The sequence below is a fragment of the Haematobia irritans genome, chromosome 4 (assembly GCF_050003625.1).
Source record: "Haematobia irritans isolate KBUSLIRL chromosome 4, ASM5000362v1, whole genome shotgun sequence".
NCBI lineage: Eukaryota > Metazoa > Arthropoda > Insecta > Diptera > Muscidae > Haematobia > Haematobia irritans.
The window spans coordinates 151,295,163-151,312,373 of record NC_134400.1 but is presented as its reverse complement, the minus strand read 5'-3'; the positions used below and the strand labels follow the sequence as shown (position 1 = coordinate 151,312,373).

The 17,211-nt window shown below is 33.9% G+C and overlaps 1 protein-coding gene across 1 annotated transcript; it reads left to right on the top strand.

Annotated features, from left to right (window-relative positions):
- The first annotated feature begins 597 nt into the window (after window positions 1-597).
- On the top strand, window positions 598-9,795 carry LOC142233497 (cytochrome P450 4d8-like). The gene is made up of 4 exons (XM_075304445.1): window positions 598-830; window positions 894-1,350; window positions 8,503-9,083; window positions 9,360-9,795. The coding sequence occupies exons 1-4, from the start codon at window positions 629-631 to the stop codon at window positions 9,713-9,715; spliced, it is 1,596 nt and encodes a 531-aa protein (XP_075160560.1). The 5' UTR covers window positions 598-628; the 3' UTR covers window positions 9,716-9,795.
- Window positions 9,796-17,211: the final 7,416 nt, after the last annotated feature.

Here is a 17,211-nt window from a genome sequence, read left to right as displayed (position 1 = left end):
ATCTGATATTCTCTAATTAAACGGTTCAACGAAAGCTGACGCTTGGTACGAATAGAGTCATTGAACTTGTGATTTGGGTTTAATGGAAAGCAATCTCATAACATCAGAAATTTCGTGTTAATTATCATTTGAGCATACACGGACGAAAAAGACTGGGTTTCATATGTTTGGGTGTAAAAATTATATGTTTGGAACTCAAATTTTTTAACACAATATTTTTAAGTGCAAGCATATAATGTTCATAAACTAGCATAACATGTCTGGGACATATATGTTAATATATTACAACATATTATGTTTGGGACATAAAATGCTTGGATGCAAACATATATTAATTTAGAAATAGCCTATAAACATATATGTGTTTAGAAAGATAGACCTACAGACCGCCTTAAAAATATATCCACACAAAGACAATTTTATTAAAATTTTTTTCTACCAGTGTATGCCTAAATTAAAACATTATATGTTTGAACAATACAAGCAATATTTTGTTTGGACCAAACCTGAAAATATATATATACTTGAAGCAAAATGTGTTTAGGGCATATGTTACAGAAGTGATTTTTTTGAGGGTGTATAGCTAACGATAAGAAATAAAAACAATGTAACAGAGCTATCGTGTAGAATGCCGGATCAGTACAGTGTCAACGATTGCAGTATGTCAACTACAGTCATAATCTTAATTTCGTTTGCCCTTTTTGTGGTGATGGCCTATATCATCCATGAGTCAAAGCGACATATGAGGAAAGCTGTGGAAAAAATTAATGGACCCTATTGTCTACCGCTTATCGGACCCATACACCTAGCATATCAAGTGGATCCACAAAGTACCCCAAAAAATGGGACAACAAAACTGCCATACGAGTTGATTACATTCCTTATAATTTCAGATATCTTTGGTAAAGGACTTGATATTGGTATTAAATATGGCAACTTTGTAAAATTCTGGATTATGAATCGCCTGATAATTACATGTTCTGATCCAGAAATAAACGAGCAATTACTCTCTAATACTACCCATACAAGTAAACATCGCCTCTATGGGGTTCTGCATCAATGGCTTGGAACTGGTCTTCTTACAAGTGATGATCGGAAATGGCATGCTCGTCGAAAAATTATAACTCCAACATTTCACTATAAAATACTGGAAGAATTTGTTGAAATCTTCCATCAACAGGCTGAAGTTTTTGTTCAGCATTTACGAAGTCAAGCTGATGGTAAGAGTGCATTTGATATCTATCCCTATATATGCTCGGCTACATTGGATATTATAGCCGAAACAGCTATGGGTACGAAAATTGGAGCTCAAACTCATTGCACAGCGCAATACACATCGGCTGTTGAAGAGTAAGTATGATGACAAAAAAATTACTGAGTTTTGAATTAAAAGCAGTTGAGAGCAACAATGTGTGCCCTAAATTTAAAGAAGGAGAATTTTAAAACAAACAAGTATATAGACCGAATATTCGGACAGGCCGAATCTTATATACACGCCACCATGTATTCCGCACAAAGGTCTACTAAGAACTGTCATCCACGATCGAATTACTTAAGTTTTGGTAACAGTTTCCGATGGAAAGGTATAGTAAATGTATAAACTGGCATAATGTACCAAATTTCAACCGGATCAGATGAATTTTGCTCCTCCAAGATGCTCCGGAAATCAAATCTGGCGATCGATTTTTATGTGGGCTATATAATCATAGGCCGGAGAAACAATAAAAATTGTTTCTTCGAAAGAAACGTTTTATTATTTTATTATTTTAGCATCACTCCTTAATAGCGACAATTTATTTTGGTGCTTAAGTATCCCTTGAATTGTAAATGTATCAAAGTTTTAAATATTTAAACTTCTACCAAAAGAGAGAACTTACCCACAATAGACTTTGATAGTATAACCTAAAACGAAAATTAACATAAAGATATTGATTTAATATTGACTTTATAGAAAATTTAGTAAAAATTTTTTTTTATAGAAAAATTTGTCAAAATTTTATTTTGATGAAACGATCGGAATTACAATATTCTTCATCAGCATACTCTTCAACCCACCATCAGAACAAATTCGGTTATTTTTTTTTTCTCAAAATTTCACTTCTATAGAAAATTTTATTTCTATAAAAAATTTTGTCAAAATTTTATTTCTATAAAAAATGTTGTCAAAATTTTATTTCTATAAAAAAATTTTGTCTAACTTTTATTTCTATAAAAAATTTTGTCTAAATTTTATTTCTATAAAAATGTTGTCAACATTTTACTTCAATAAAAAATTTTGTCAACATTTTATTTCTATTGAAATTTTGTCAAAATTGTTTTCTATAGAAAATTTTGTAAAAATTTGATTTCTAGAGAAAACTTTGTCAAAATTTTATTTCTTTAGAAAGTTTTGTCAAAGTTTTACTTCTATAGAAAATTTTGTCAACATTTTATTTCTACAGATAAATTTATCAAAATGTTATTTCTAGAGAAAAACTTTGTCAAAATTTTATTTCTATATAAAAATTTTGTAAAAATTTTATTTTTATAAAAAATTTTGTCTAAATTTTATTTCGTGTTTGTTATTGATATTGTTGACCTTTTTATTATACCCTCCACCATAGGATGGGGGGTATATTAACTTTGTCATTCCGTTTGTAACACATCGAAATATTGCTCTAAGACCCCATAAAGTATATATATTCTGGGTCGTGGTGAAATTCTGAGTCGATCTGAGAATGTCCGTCCGTCCGTCCGTCCGTCTGTTGAAATCACGCTAACTTCCGAACGAAACAAGCTATCGACTTGAAACTTGGCACAAGTAGTTGTTATTGATATAGGTCGGATGGTATTGCAAATGGGCCATATCAGTCCACTTTTACGTATAGCCCCCATATAAACGTACCCCCAAATTTGGCTTGCGAGGCCTCTAAGAGAAGCAAATTTCATCCGATCCGGCTGAAATTTGGTACATGGTGTTAGTATATGGTCTATAACAACCATGCAAAAATTGGTCCATATCGGTCCATAATTATATATAGCCCCCATATAAACCGATCCCCCGATTTGGCTTGCGAGGCCTCTAAGAGAAGCAAATTTCATCCGATCCGGCTGAAATTTGGTACATGGTGTTAGTATATGGTCTCTAACAACCATGCAAAAATTAGTCCATATCGGTCCATAATTCTATATATAGCCCTCATAGGAACCGAACCGATTTTGTTCAAATTTTATTCGGTTCATAATCATGGTTGCCACTCGAGCCAAAAATAACCTACCAAGATTTTATTTCTATAGAAAATTTTGTCAAAATTTTATTTCGATAGAAAATTTTATTAAAATTTTGTTCTAAATTTTTATTTCTATAGAAAATTTTGTGAAAATTTTATTTCTATAGAAAATTTTGTTAAAATTTTATGTCTGTAGAAAATTTTGTCAAAATTTTATATCTATAGAAAATGTTGTCAAAATTTTATTTCTATAGATTTTGTTAAAATTTTATTCGGTTCATAATCAAAAAATGATGAAAGAATGATGAACATTGTCAAAATTTTATATCTATACAAAATTTTGTCAAAATTTTATTTCTATAGAAAATTTTGTTCAAATTTTATTCGGTTCATAATCATGGTTGCCACTCGAGCCAAAAATAACCTACTAAGATTTTATTTCTATAGAAAATTTTGTCAAAATTTTATTTCGATAGAAAATTTTGTTAAAATTTTATTTATTTTATTTTGTCAACATTTTTATTTCTATAGAAAATTTTGTGAAAATTTTATTTCTATAGAAAATTTTGTTAAAATTTTATTTCTGTAGAAAATGTTGTCAAAATTTTATGTCTACTTTGTCAAACTGAATTATATACGTATTGGATCGATCTTTATACCCTTCACCACTACTGTGGTACAGGGTATAATAAGTTTGAGCATTTGTATGTAACGCCAAGAAATAGTGGTCATAGACCCATCTTTTAGTATACCGATCGGCTTAGAATTAAATTCTGAGTCGATTTAGTGATGTCCGTCTGTCTGTCTGTCTGTTCGTCCGTCTGTATATGTAATTTTGTGCACAAAGTACAGCTCGCAATTTAAGTCCTATCGTCCTCAAATTTGGCATAGGGCCGTTTCTTGGGACAGTGACAATCGCTATTGGTTTTGGAAAAAATCGGTTCAGATTTAGATGTAGCTGCCATATATATTTATCCCCGATGTGGTCATAGTTAGCGTGTTTATCAACCGATTTTCTTGAAATACCGTACATCCAAATATTTTATGAATCTCGAAAATCTTGCAAAATATCAGCCAAATCGGTTCAGATTTAGATATAGCTCCCATATATATCTTTCGTCCGATTTAGACTCATATGACCACAGAGGCCAAAGTTTACTACCGATCTTCGTGAAATTTTGCACAGAGGGTAGAATTGACATTCTACCAATGCTTGGTAAATTTGATTGAAATCGGTTCAAATTTAGATATAGGTCCCATATATATCTTTCGTCCGATTTGAACTTATATGGCCAAAAAAGCCAGAGTTTTGCCGTGATTTGCTTCAAATTTTGCCCAAGGGGTACGTTTAATAGTATCGTTAAGCGTGTCAAATTTTGTTAAAATCGGTTCAGATTTAGATATAGCTCACATATATATATATTTCGCCCGATTTTGACTTATATGGTCTCAAAAGCCAGAGTTTTGCCCTGACTTACTTCAAATTTTGCACAAGCGGTACTTTTAACGATACTATTGTATGTGCCAAATATTGTCAAAATCGATTCAGATTTAGATATAGCTCCCATATATATCTTTCGTCCGATTTGAACTTATATGGCCAAAAAAGCCAGAGTTTTGCCGTGATTTGCTTCAAATTTCGCACAAGGAGTACGTTTAGTAGTATCGGTAATTGTGCCAAATTTGGTTGAAATCGGTTCAGATTTAGATATGGCTCCCATATATATCTTCCGTCCGATTTGCACTCATATGACGAGGGGGCCAGTTTATACTCCCATTTACGTGAAATTTCGCATAGATAGCAGAATTATCATTCTAACAATACATGTCAAATTTAGTCAAAATCGGTTCAGATTATATATAGCTCCCATATATACGTACACCAGAGTTGGGGAAATATGGTAGAATTTTACACATTTTAGACCCATTTTCAATGGAAGTTTCCTCCAATTAATTAGCAGATTTAAATTCTAGAGATTTTGTAGAAGTAAAAAAATTGTCTCCTTAATATAGCTTCCAGCAAATGTGAAGTAGTTGAGATGGTAACACAAATTTTGGCCTACATAGGGGTGAAGGGTATAATATAGTCGGCCCCGCCCGACTTTAGACTTTACTTACTTGTTTTTGATTTAATACATACCACGTATGGACTTACATACAATGTAGAAGATGGTGTTAGGAGGTTTTAAGATACCTTGCGATCAGCAAGCGTTACCGCAACTTAAGTAATTCGATTCTGGATGGCAGTGTTTAGAAGAAGTTTCTACGCAATCCATGATGGGGGGTACATAAGCTTCGGCATGGCCGAACTTACGGCCGTATATACTTGTTGTAGTTTTTTATACCCTCCATCATAGGATGGGGGTATATTAACTTTGCCATTCCGCTTGTAACACATCGAAATATTGCTCTAAGACCCCATAAAGTATATATATTCTGGGTCGTGGTGAAATTCTAAGTCGATCTGAGCATGTCCGTCCGTCTGTCCGTCTGTTGAAATCACGCTAACTTCCGACGAAACAAGCTATCGACTTGAAACTTGGCACAAGTAGTTGTTATTGATGTAGGTCGGATGGTATTGCACATGGGCCATATCGGTCCACTTCTACGTATAGCCCCCATATAAACGGACCCTCAGATTTGGCTTGTGGAGCCTCTAACAGAAGCATATTTCATCCGATCCGGCTGAAATTTGGTACATGGTGTTGGTATATGGTCTCTAACAACCATGCAAAAATTGATCCACATCGGTCAATAATTATATATAGCCCTCATATAAACCGATCCCCAGATTTGGTTTGCGGAGCCTCAAAGAGAAGCAAATTTCATCCGATCCGGCTGAAATTTGGTACATGATGTTGGTATAGGGTCTCTAACAACCATGCAAAAATTGGTCCACATCGGTCCATAATTATATATAGCCCTCATATAAACCGATCCTCAAATTTGGCTGGCAGAGCCTCAAAGAGAAGCAAATTTCATCCGATCCGCCTGAAATTTGGTACACAATGTTGGTACATTGTATCTAACAACCATGCAAAATATGGTCCAACGGTCCATAATTATATATATCGGTTCATAATCATGATTGTTACTCGAGTCAAAAATAATTTACCAAAATTTTATTTCTATAGAAAATTTTGTCAAAATTTTATTTCTACAGAAAATTTTGTCAAAATTTTATTTCTATAGAAAATTTTGTTAAAATTTTATTTGGTTCATAATCAAATTTTCATCATTGTCAAAATTTTATTTCTATAGAAAATTTTGTTAAAATTTTATTCGGTTCATAATCAGGTTGCCACTCGAGCCAAAAATAATCTACCAAAATTTTATTTCTATAGAAAATTTTGTTAAAATTTTATTTCTGTAGAAAATTTTGTCAAAATTTTCTTTCTATAGAATGTTTTGTGGAAATTTTATTTCTATAGAAAATTTTGTTAAAATTTTATTTCTATAGAAAATTTTGTTAAAATTTTATTTCTATAGAAAATTTTGTTAAAATTTTATTTCTATAGAAAATTTTTTCAAAATTTTATGTCTATAGAAAATTTTGTCAAACTGAATTATATACGTATTTGATCGATCTGTTTTGATTAAATATAACCACGTATGGACCTACATACAATTTAGAAGACGGTGTTAAAAGGTTTTAAGATACCTTGCCATCGGCAAGCGTTACCGCAACTTAAGTAATTCGATTGTGGATGGCAGTGTTTAGAAGAAGTTTCTACGCAATCCATGGTGGAGGGCACATAAGCTTCGGCCTGGCCGAACTTACGGCCGTACATACTTGTTTTTTGATTATTGTAGGATGACTCCTTAATAGGGACAATTTATTTTGATGCTTAAGTATCCCTTGAATTGTAAATGTATCAAAGTTTTAAATATTTAAACTTCTACCAAAAGAGAGAACTTACCCACAATAGACTTTGATAGTATAACCTAAAACGAAAATTAACATAAAGATATTGACTTAATATTGACTTTATAGAAAATTTAGTAAAAACTTTATTTTTATAGAAAAAATTTTCAAAATTTTATTTTGATGGAACGATCGGAATTACAATATTCTTCATCAGCATCCTCTTCAACCCACCATCAGAACAAATTCGGTTATTTTTTTCTCAAAATTTTACTTCTATAGAAAATTTTATTTCTATAAAAAATTTTGTCAAAATTCTATTTCTATACAAAATTTTGTCAAAATTTTATTTCTATAAAAATGTTGTCAACATTTTATTTCTATAGACAATTTTGTCAAAATTTTATTTCTATAGAAAATTTTGTCAAAATTGTATTTCTATAGAAAATTTTGTCAAAATTTTATTTCTATAAAACTGTTGTCAATATTTTACTTCAATAGAAAATTTTGTCAAAATTTTTTTCTATAGAAAATTTTTCAAAATTTTATTTCTAGAGAAAAATTTTGTCAAAATTTTATTTCTATAGAAGATTTTGTCAAAACTTTATTTCTATAGAAAATATTGTCAAAATGTTATTGCTACAGAAAATATTATCAAAATTATATTTGTGCAGAAAATGTTGTCAAATTTTTATTTCTATAGAAAATTTTGCCAACATTTTATTTCTATGGAAAATTTTGTCAAAATTAAAATTTTAAATTTTCTACAGAAATAAAATTTTGAAGAAATTTTTTGTTAAAATTTTATTTCTATAGAAAATTTTGTTACAATTTTATTTCTATAGAAAATATTGTAAAAATGTTATTGCTATAGAAAATATTATCAAAATTATATTTGTACAGCAAATTTTGTCAAATTTTTATTTCTATAGAAAATTTTGACAACATTTTATTTCTATGGAAAATTTTGTCAAAATTAAAATTTTAAATTTTCTACAGAAAATAAAACTTTGACAAAATTTCCTATAGAAATAAAATTTTGAAAAAATTTCCTATATATAGAAAATTTGGGAAAATTTTGAAAAAATGTCCTATACACGTAGATAAGGAATATGATCACCTCAAACATGTTTCAAGAGCAAAATGTAATTTTTGTATGGTGACCATGTAACGTGTTTTTCACTAAAATGTTATTTTCTCGTCAAATATAACCTACTTGCCGAAATCAGATACATGATTTCCGAGAAAATAACATGGTTGCGAAAACCATTTTACATGGTCACCACCCAAAAATAACATTTTGCTCTTAAAACATGTTTGAGGTGATCATATTCCTTCTCTTGGTGTATATAGAAAATTTTCTCAAAATTTTATTTCTATAGAAAAATTGGCAAAATTTTACTTATAGTTCTCTTTTTTATTATCTAGAACGACAAGGATAACTGCATGGCGGTTCCTGCGAATACATGTACATAATGATCTCCTATTTTCGATTTTACATCCATTTAAGAGAATGCGCCAACAAAAGAATATCCGTATCATGCATGAATTTACCCACAGCGTTATCAAGGAGCGAAGAAAAGTCTTGGAACAAGAGATGATGACGATTATAGAAGGAATGGACACAGATGACAACCACAAAGATCAAATTGATATTGGTAGCAAAAGACGAATGGCACTCTTAGATGTACTGTTGCAGTCCACCATTAATGGGAAACCTCTGTCAGATGAAGATATACGAGAGGAAGTCGATACCTTCATGTTCGAAGGGCATGATACCACAGCAAACGCCTTAGGTTTCACTATGTATCTCCTATCTAGACATCCAGAAGTACAGAACAAGCTATTGAATGAAATTCATCAAACCTACGGTGAGGATGCATCGATATCCTGCTCCATGACAAGCTTAAGGAAAATGAAATATATGGAATGTGTGATCAAAGAGTCTCTACGTTTATATCCTTCTGTACCACTGATTGCTCGTGAAATTACCAAGGATTTCAAATACAGTAAAAATGCCCACCTATGGAGACTTTGATTACTACGAATATAAGCGAGAAGACAAAGGAAACCCTTCCATTAAAACAACGAACGCGACTAGTGAAAAAATTGACATTTTCGGTTAATCAGAAAATTTGATTTTGAATATCGATTAATCGGTTTTCTGTATTTCACTGAAATTTCTATCTATTTTGTAGTAATCATAGTCCCATCTCCAGTACCTGATATTTTAATAGACCGAGGCATATTGACCCGTTTTATATATCTCTGTCTCCCTCTTACAGAACACTCAAAACTGGGCGAAGGTGTAATACCAGCAGGTACTGAATTCATCATTGCCATATATTACATGTCCGCAAATGGAGTGGCTTTTGAAAATCCTTCTGAATTTAGACCAGAACGTCATCTAGATGTCAACATGTGTAACAGTTTCAATTATCTTCCTTTCAGTGCTGGTCCACGAAATTGCATAGGTCAAAAATTCGCTATGCTTGAAATGAAGGTGGTCTTAACTCACGTTATTCGTTCTTATGAGTTACTGCCAATAGGCGAGAGCGTTAAGCCAGTTCTTGGCATTGTTTTGCGTTCCAAGAATGGCATGCAAATGGGCTTAAGGAAAAGAGAATGGTTTAATGCTTGATAAGTATTCTATGGAAATCAGATATAACCAAAATTTTAGAGTTTAATAATAATGAAAACGCTATTGTACAGAAAAACGTATACCGAGTTCCAGAGTTCTTTTCTTTACTTAAATTATACTCCGCATTTTGAGATTTCCACAATGCGTTGTTAAGCCCAGGAAAATTCAATGCCCTGGTGTACTTTTTAACTACAACTCACGAAATTTCACTCACTCTCATAGAAGAAACAAGAAAGGAAAGTCGATCTGATCGATCTGAACGAAATTTGTTAGACTTCCAAACAAACTGCAGTTATAAAATTTCAGTCGGCTAATACCCTGGGGTGGAACACAATGTTAGTAAAAACAAGTAAGTAAAGTCTAAAGTCGGGCGGAGCCGACTATATTATACCCTTCACCACTCCCAGAGAAGGAATATGATCACCTCAAACATGTTTTAAGAGCAAAATGTTATTTTTGGGTGGTGACCATGTAACATGGTTTTCGCTACCATATTTTTTTCTCGGAAATCATGTATCTGATTTCGGCAAGCAGGTTATATTTGACGAGAAAATAACATTTTAGTGACAAACATGTAACATGGTCACCCTACAAAAATAACATTTTGCTCATGAAACACGTTTGAGGTGATCATATACCTTCTCTGCGTGCATTATGTAGACAAAATTTGTGTTACCATCTCAACTACTTCAAATTTGCTGGGAGCTATATAAATGTTTGCATTTCCAGATACAAATACTTTTAATGGAGACAGTTTTTTGTACTTTTGCAAAAACTCTAAATCTGAACCGATTTCAACCAAATTTGGCACACTTATCGATACTATTAAACGTACTCCATGTGACAAATGTGAAGCAATTCAGGGCAATACTCTGGCTTGTGAGGCCATATAAGTCCAAATCGGACGAAAGATATATATGGGGGCTATATCTCAGAATATAATTCTAAGACGATCGGTATACTAAACGATGGGTCTCAGACGTTTCCTTCTTGGTGTTACAAATGCACAAACTTATTATACCCTGTACCACAGTAGTGGTGAAGGGTATAAGTATGGGAAATATGAAGCGAGAGAAATTTTAATGCAATTATACAAAAGAGCATTTATGATTTACCAGGCGATACTTACGTATGCGAGATATAGGACAATTTTAGTAATATTTACAATTTTTGCTACTTAGCAGTGGCGATTTTACAAGGCTATTGGTTAGATTTTGCCAAGATATATGGTCAAGTGTTTGTTGTGATATATTATTTGGTCAAGTCAGGCGACTTGGAGCCTTATTTAAAACTCAACCGTTCTGTGCAAAGTCTGGCATTACAGTGTTTAGGTAATAAGATATGGGGAAATCATCACAGAATTTTGTGTAAAGTGTGGGAACTTGGCCATATTTGTATAAACCGGAAGAATGAATATATGGAGGCTTTATCTAATTCTGAACCAAATTAGATCAAACTTGACACACTTAAATATCATATTAAATATATTCTCCGTGGAAACTATGCAGTCAATTGGAGGAAAATCCCATTGAAAATGGATCTAAAATATGAAATAGTCTACCATATTTTCCAAATTCTGGTGTACATATATATGGGAGCTATATATAATCTGAAGCGATTTCGACTAAATTTGACATGCATAGTTAGAATAATAATTCTGCTATCTCTGCAAAATTCACATAAATGGGAGTATAATTCTGGTCCCCGTGGTCATTTAAGTGTAAATCGGGCAAAAAATATATATGGGAGCTATATCTAAATCTGAACCGATTTCAACCAAATTTGGCACACTTACCGATACTGTTAAACGTACTCCTTTGCAAAAGTTGAAACAAGTCATGGCTTTTGAGGCCATATAAGTCCAAATCGGGCGAAAGATATATATGGAAGCTATATCTAAATATGAACCGATTTCTACCAAATTTGGCACATTTAACGATACTATTAAACGTACTCCTTGTGCAAAATTTGAACCAAATACCGCAAAACTCTGGCTTTTGAGGCCATATAAGTCCAAATCGGTCGAAAGATATATATGGGAGCTATATCTAAGTATGAACCGATTTCAACCAAATTTGGCACATTTACCGATACTATTAAACGTACTCCTTGTGCAAAATTTGAAGCAATTCAGGGCAAAATTCTGGCTTTTGTGGCCATATAAGTCCAAATCGGACGAAAGATATATATGGGAGCTATATCTAAATCTGAACCGATTTGGATAATATTTTGCAAGTTTCTCAAGAATCATAAAATATTCGGATGCACGGAATTTGAAGAACATCGGTTGATAAACACGCCAATTATAACCATATCGGGGATAAATATATATGACAGCTATATCTAAATCTGAACCGATTTTTTCCAAAATCAATAGCGATCGTCTTTGTTCCCCAAAAAGACCCTGTGCCAAATTTGAGGACGATCGGACTTAAACTGCGACCTGTACTTTGCGCACAAAAATACATGAACAGACAGACGGACGGACAGACAGACGGACATCGCTAAATCGACTCAGAATTTAATTCTAAGACGATCGGTATACTAAACGATGGGTCTCAGACTTTTCCTTCTTTGCGTTACATACAAATGCACAAACTTATTATACCCTGTACCACAGTAGTGGTGAAGGGTATAACAAGTAAGGAAAGTCTAAAGTCGGGCGGGACCGACTATATTATACCCTGCTCCACTTTGTAGATCTAAATTTTCGATACCATATCACATCCGTCAAATGTGTTGGGGGCTATATATAAAGGTTTGTCAAAATACATACGTTTAAATATCACTCTATCTGGACAGAATTTGATAGACTTCTACAAAATCTATAGACTCAAAATTTAAGTCGGCTAATGCACTAGGTTGGAACACAATGTTAGTAAAAAACAAGTATTTACAGCAGTAAGTTCGGCCGGGCCGAATCTTAAATACCCACCATGAACCAAATATTAGGGTTTCCTTTGAAATTTCAGGAGGGCTTGAGAACTTGAGGACACTTCCCGAAGATAAATTGAAAGATTTCACCAATGAGGACTATATCAGATACTGGATTTATAAGAACCATTTTTGTTTGAGTTTTAGAGGAATCATTAACATCTCTTGTAAGTGTGCAAGAAAATTATAAAATAACGTCTTGATTTGAAATCTTAAGTCAGTAGATTTTCACCCGAGAAGTAAAATATGGAAATTTTACATTGTGTTTCAAGCAATTTTCATGATCAGTGCGCCTTCTATACCCTCAAGAAGTGAAGTCGGTCTATATGGAGGCATTACCAAATGGACCGATAAAAACTTAACCCGATACACGTTTTTGTGAGCCTAAAATACCAGACTATTTACAATTTCAGGCAAATCGGATAAAAACTACGGTTTCTAGAAACCCAAGGAATTAAATCGTGAGATCGTTCTTATGGGGGCTATACTAAAATATGGACCGATACTCACCGTTTTCGGCACACCTCTTTATGGCCCGAAAATACCTCTAGATTTCCAATTTCAGGCAAATTGAATAACAACTTCGGATTCTAGAAGCCCAGGAAGTATACTCGGAATGTCGGTCTATATGGGGCTATACCCAAACATGGACCGATACTCACCATTTGTGGCACACCTCTTTATGGTCCTAAAATACCTATAAATTTCCAAATTCAGGCAAATTGTATGTAAACTACGGATTCTATAAACCCAAGATGTAAAATCAGGAGATCGGTCTATATAGGTGCTATACCAAAACATGGAACGATACGAACCATTTTCGGCAAACCTTTTGATGGTCCTCAAGTACCTCTAGACTTTAAATTTCAGGCAAATTGGATAAAAACTACGGTTTCTATAAGCTCAAGACCAAAAACCGGGAGGTCGGTTTATATGGGGACCATACCAAAACATGGACCGATGCTCACCATTTTTGGCACACCTCTTTACGGTTCTAAAGTACTTCTCGATTTCCAATTTCAGGTAAATTGGTTAAAAACTGCGGTTTCTAGAAGCCCAAGAAGTAAAATCGGGAGATCGGTCTATATGGTGGCTATACCAAAATATGGACCGATACTCACAATTTTTGGCACACATATTTGTGGTCCTACAATACCTCTAGATTCCCAATTTCAGGTAAATTGGATAAAAACTGCGGTTTCTATAAGCCCAAGAAGTAAAATCGGGAGATCGGCCTATATGGGGGCTATACGAAAACATGGACCGATACTCACCATTTTTGGCACACCTCTTTATGGTCATAAAATACCGCTAGATTTCAAATTTCAGGCAAATGGGATAAAAACTACGATTTCTATAAGCCCAAGACCCCAAATCGGGAGGTCGGTTTATATGGGGACTATATCAAAACCTGGACCGATATAGCCCATCTCCGAACTTGACCTGCCTGCAGACAAAAGACGAGTTTGTGCAAAATTTCAGCACGAGTGCTTCATTATTGAAGACTGTAGCGTGATTACAACAGACAGACAGACAGACAGACAGACAGACAGACAGACAGACGGACAGACGGACATCGTTATATCGTCTTAGAATTTCTCCCTGATCAAGAATATATATACTTTATATAGTCGGAAATCGATATTTAGATGTGTTACAAACGGAATGACAAACTTATTATACCCCCGTCACCATTCTATGGTGGTGGGTATAACAAGTAAGTAAAGTCTAAAGTCGGGCGGGGCCGACTATATTATACCCTTCACCCCAATGTAGGCCAAAATTTGTGTTACCATCTCAACTACTTCACATTTGCTGGAAGCTATATAAAGGAGACAATTTTTTTACTTCTACAAAATCTCTAGAATTAAAATTTAAATCTGCTAACGCTATCCAGTTAATTGGATGAAACTTCCATTGAAAATGGGTCTAAAATGTGTAAAATATAGCTGATGGCCTTAGCAGCCAATGCTACTTTTCCCTTTTCTTTTTATACCCACCACCATAGAATGGTGACGGGGGTATAATAAGTTTGTCATTCCGTTTGTAACACATCGAAATATCGATTTCCGACTATATAAAGTATATATATCCTTGATCAGGGAGAAATTCTAAGACGATATAACGATGTCCGTCTGTCTGTCTGTCTGTCTGTTGTAATCACGCTACAGTCTTCAATAATGAAGCAATCGTGCTGAAATTTTGCACAAACTCGTCTTTTGTCTGCAGGCAGGTCAAGTTCGAAGATGGGCTATATCGGTCCAGGTTTTGATATAGTCCCCATATAAACCGACCTCCCGATTTGGGGTCTTGGGCTTATAGAAATCGCAGTTTTTATTTACTTTGCCTGAAATTGGAAATCTAGAGGTATTGTAGGACCACAAATACGTGTGCCAAAAATTGTGAGTATCGGTCCATGTTTTGGTATGGTCCCCATATAAAACGACCTCCCGATGTGGGGTCTTGGGCTTATAGAAACCGTAGTTTTTATCCAATTTGTCTGAAATTGGAAATCAAGAGGTATTTTAAGCCCACAAATACGTGTGTCAAAAATTGTGAGTATCGGTCCATATTTTGGTATAGCCCCCATATAGACCGATCTCCCGATTTTACTTCTTGGGCTTATAGAAACCGCAGTTTTTATTCAATTTACCTGAAATTGGAAATCTAGAGGTATTGTAGGACCACAAATACGTGTGCCAAAAATTGTGAGTATCGGCCCATGTTTTGGTATGGTCCCCATATAAAACGACCTCCCGATTTGGGGTCTTGGGCTTATAGAAACCGTAGTTTTTATCCAATTTGTCTGAAATTGGAAATCTAGATAAAGAGGTGTGCCGAAAATGGTGAGTATCGGTCCATATTTTAGTATAGCCCCCATATAGACCGATTTCCCGATTTTAATTCTTGGGTTTCTAGAATCCGAAGTTTTTATACTATTTGCCTGAAATTGGAAATCTAGAGTTATTTTCGGATCATAAAGAGGTGTGCCGAAAACGGTGAGTATCGGTGCATATTTTAGTATAGCCCCCATAAGAACGATCTCCCGATTTAACTCCTTGGGTTTCTAGAAACCGTAGTTTTTATCTGATTTGTCTGAAATTGTAAATATTCTGGTATTTTGGCTCACAAATCGGATGTATCGGATTAAGTTTTTAACGGTCCATTTGGTAATGCCTCCATATAGACCGACTTCACTTCTTGAGGGTGTAGAAGGCGCACTGATCATGAAAATTGCTTGAAACTCAATGTAAAATTTCCAGATTTTACTTCTACTGATTTAAGATTTCAAATCAAGACGTTATTTTATAATTTTCTTGCACACCTACAAGAGATGTTAATGATTCCTCTAAAACTCAAACAAAAATGGTTCTTATAAATCCAGAATCTGATATAGTCCTCATAGGTGAAATCTTTAAATTTATCTTCGGGAAGTGTCCTCAAGCCCTCCTGAAATTTCAAAGGAAACCCTAATATTTGGTTCATGGTGGTGGGTATTTAAGATTCGGCCCGGCCGAACTTAATGCTGTATATACTTGTTTATCATACATTTACTGTATGATTAAAATAAACAATAAATAAATAAATGTGTAAAATTCTACCATATTTTCCCAACTCTGGTGTACGTATATATGGGAGCTATATATAATCTGAACCGATTTTGACTAAATTTGACATGTATTGTTAGAATGATAATTCTGCTATCTATGCGAAATTTCACGTAAATGGGAGTATAAACTGGCCCCCTCGTCATATGAGTGCAAATCGGACGGAAGATATATATGGGAGCCATATCTAAATCTGAACCGATTTCAACCAAATTTGGCACAATTACCGATACTACTAAACGTACTCCTTGTGCGAAATTTGAAGCAAATCACGGCAAAACTCTGGCTTTTTTGGCCATATAAGTTCAAATCGGACGAAAGATATATATGGGAGCTATATCTAAATCTGAATCGATTTTGACAATATTTGGCACATACAATAGTATCGTTAAAAGTACCGCTTGTGCAAAATTTGAAGTAAGTCAGGGCAAAACTCTGGCTTTTGAGACCATATAAGTTCAAATCGGACGAAAGATATATATGGGACCTATATCTAAATTTGAACCGATTTTAACAAAATTTGACACACTTAACGATACTATTAAACGTACCCCTTGTGCAAAATTTGAAGCAAATCATGGCAAAACTCTGGCTTTTTTGGCCATATAAGTTCAAATCGGACGAAAGATATATATGGGACCTATATCTAAATTTGAACCGATTTCAATCAAATTTACCAAGCATTGGTAGAATGTCAATTCTACCCTCTGTGCAAAATTTCACAAAGATCGGTAGTAAACTTTGGCCTCTGTGGTCATATGAGTCTAAATCGGACGAAAGATATATATGGGAGCTATATCTAAATCTGAACCGATTTGGCTGATATTTTGCAAGATTTTCGAGATTCATAAAATATTTGGATGTACGGCATTTCAAGAAAACCGGTTGTTACACACACGCTAACTATGACCACATCGGGGATAAATATATATGGCAGCTATATCTAAATCTGAA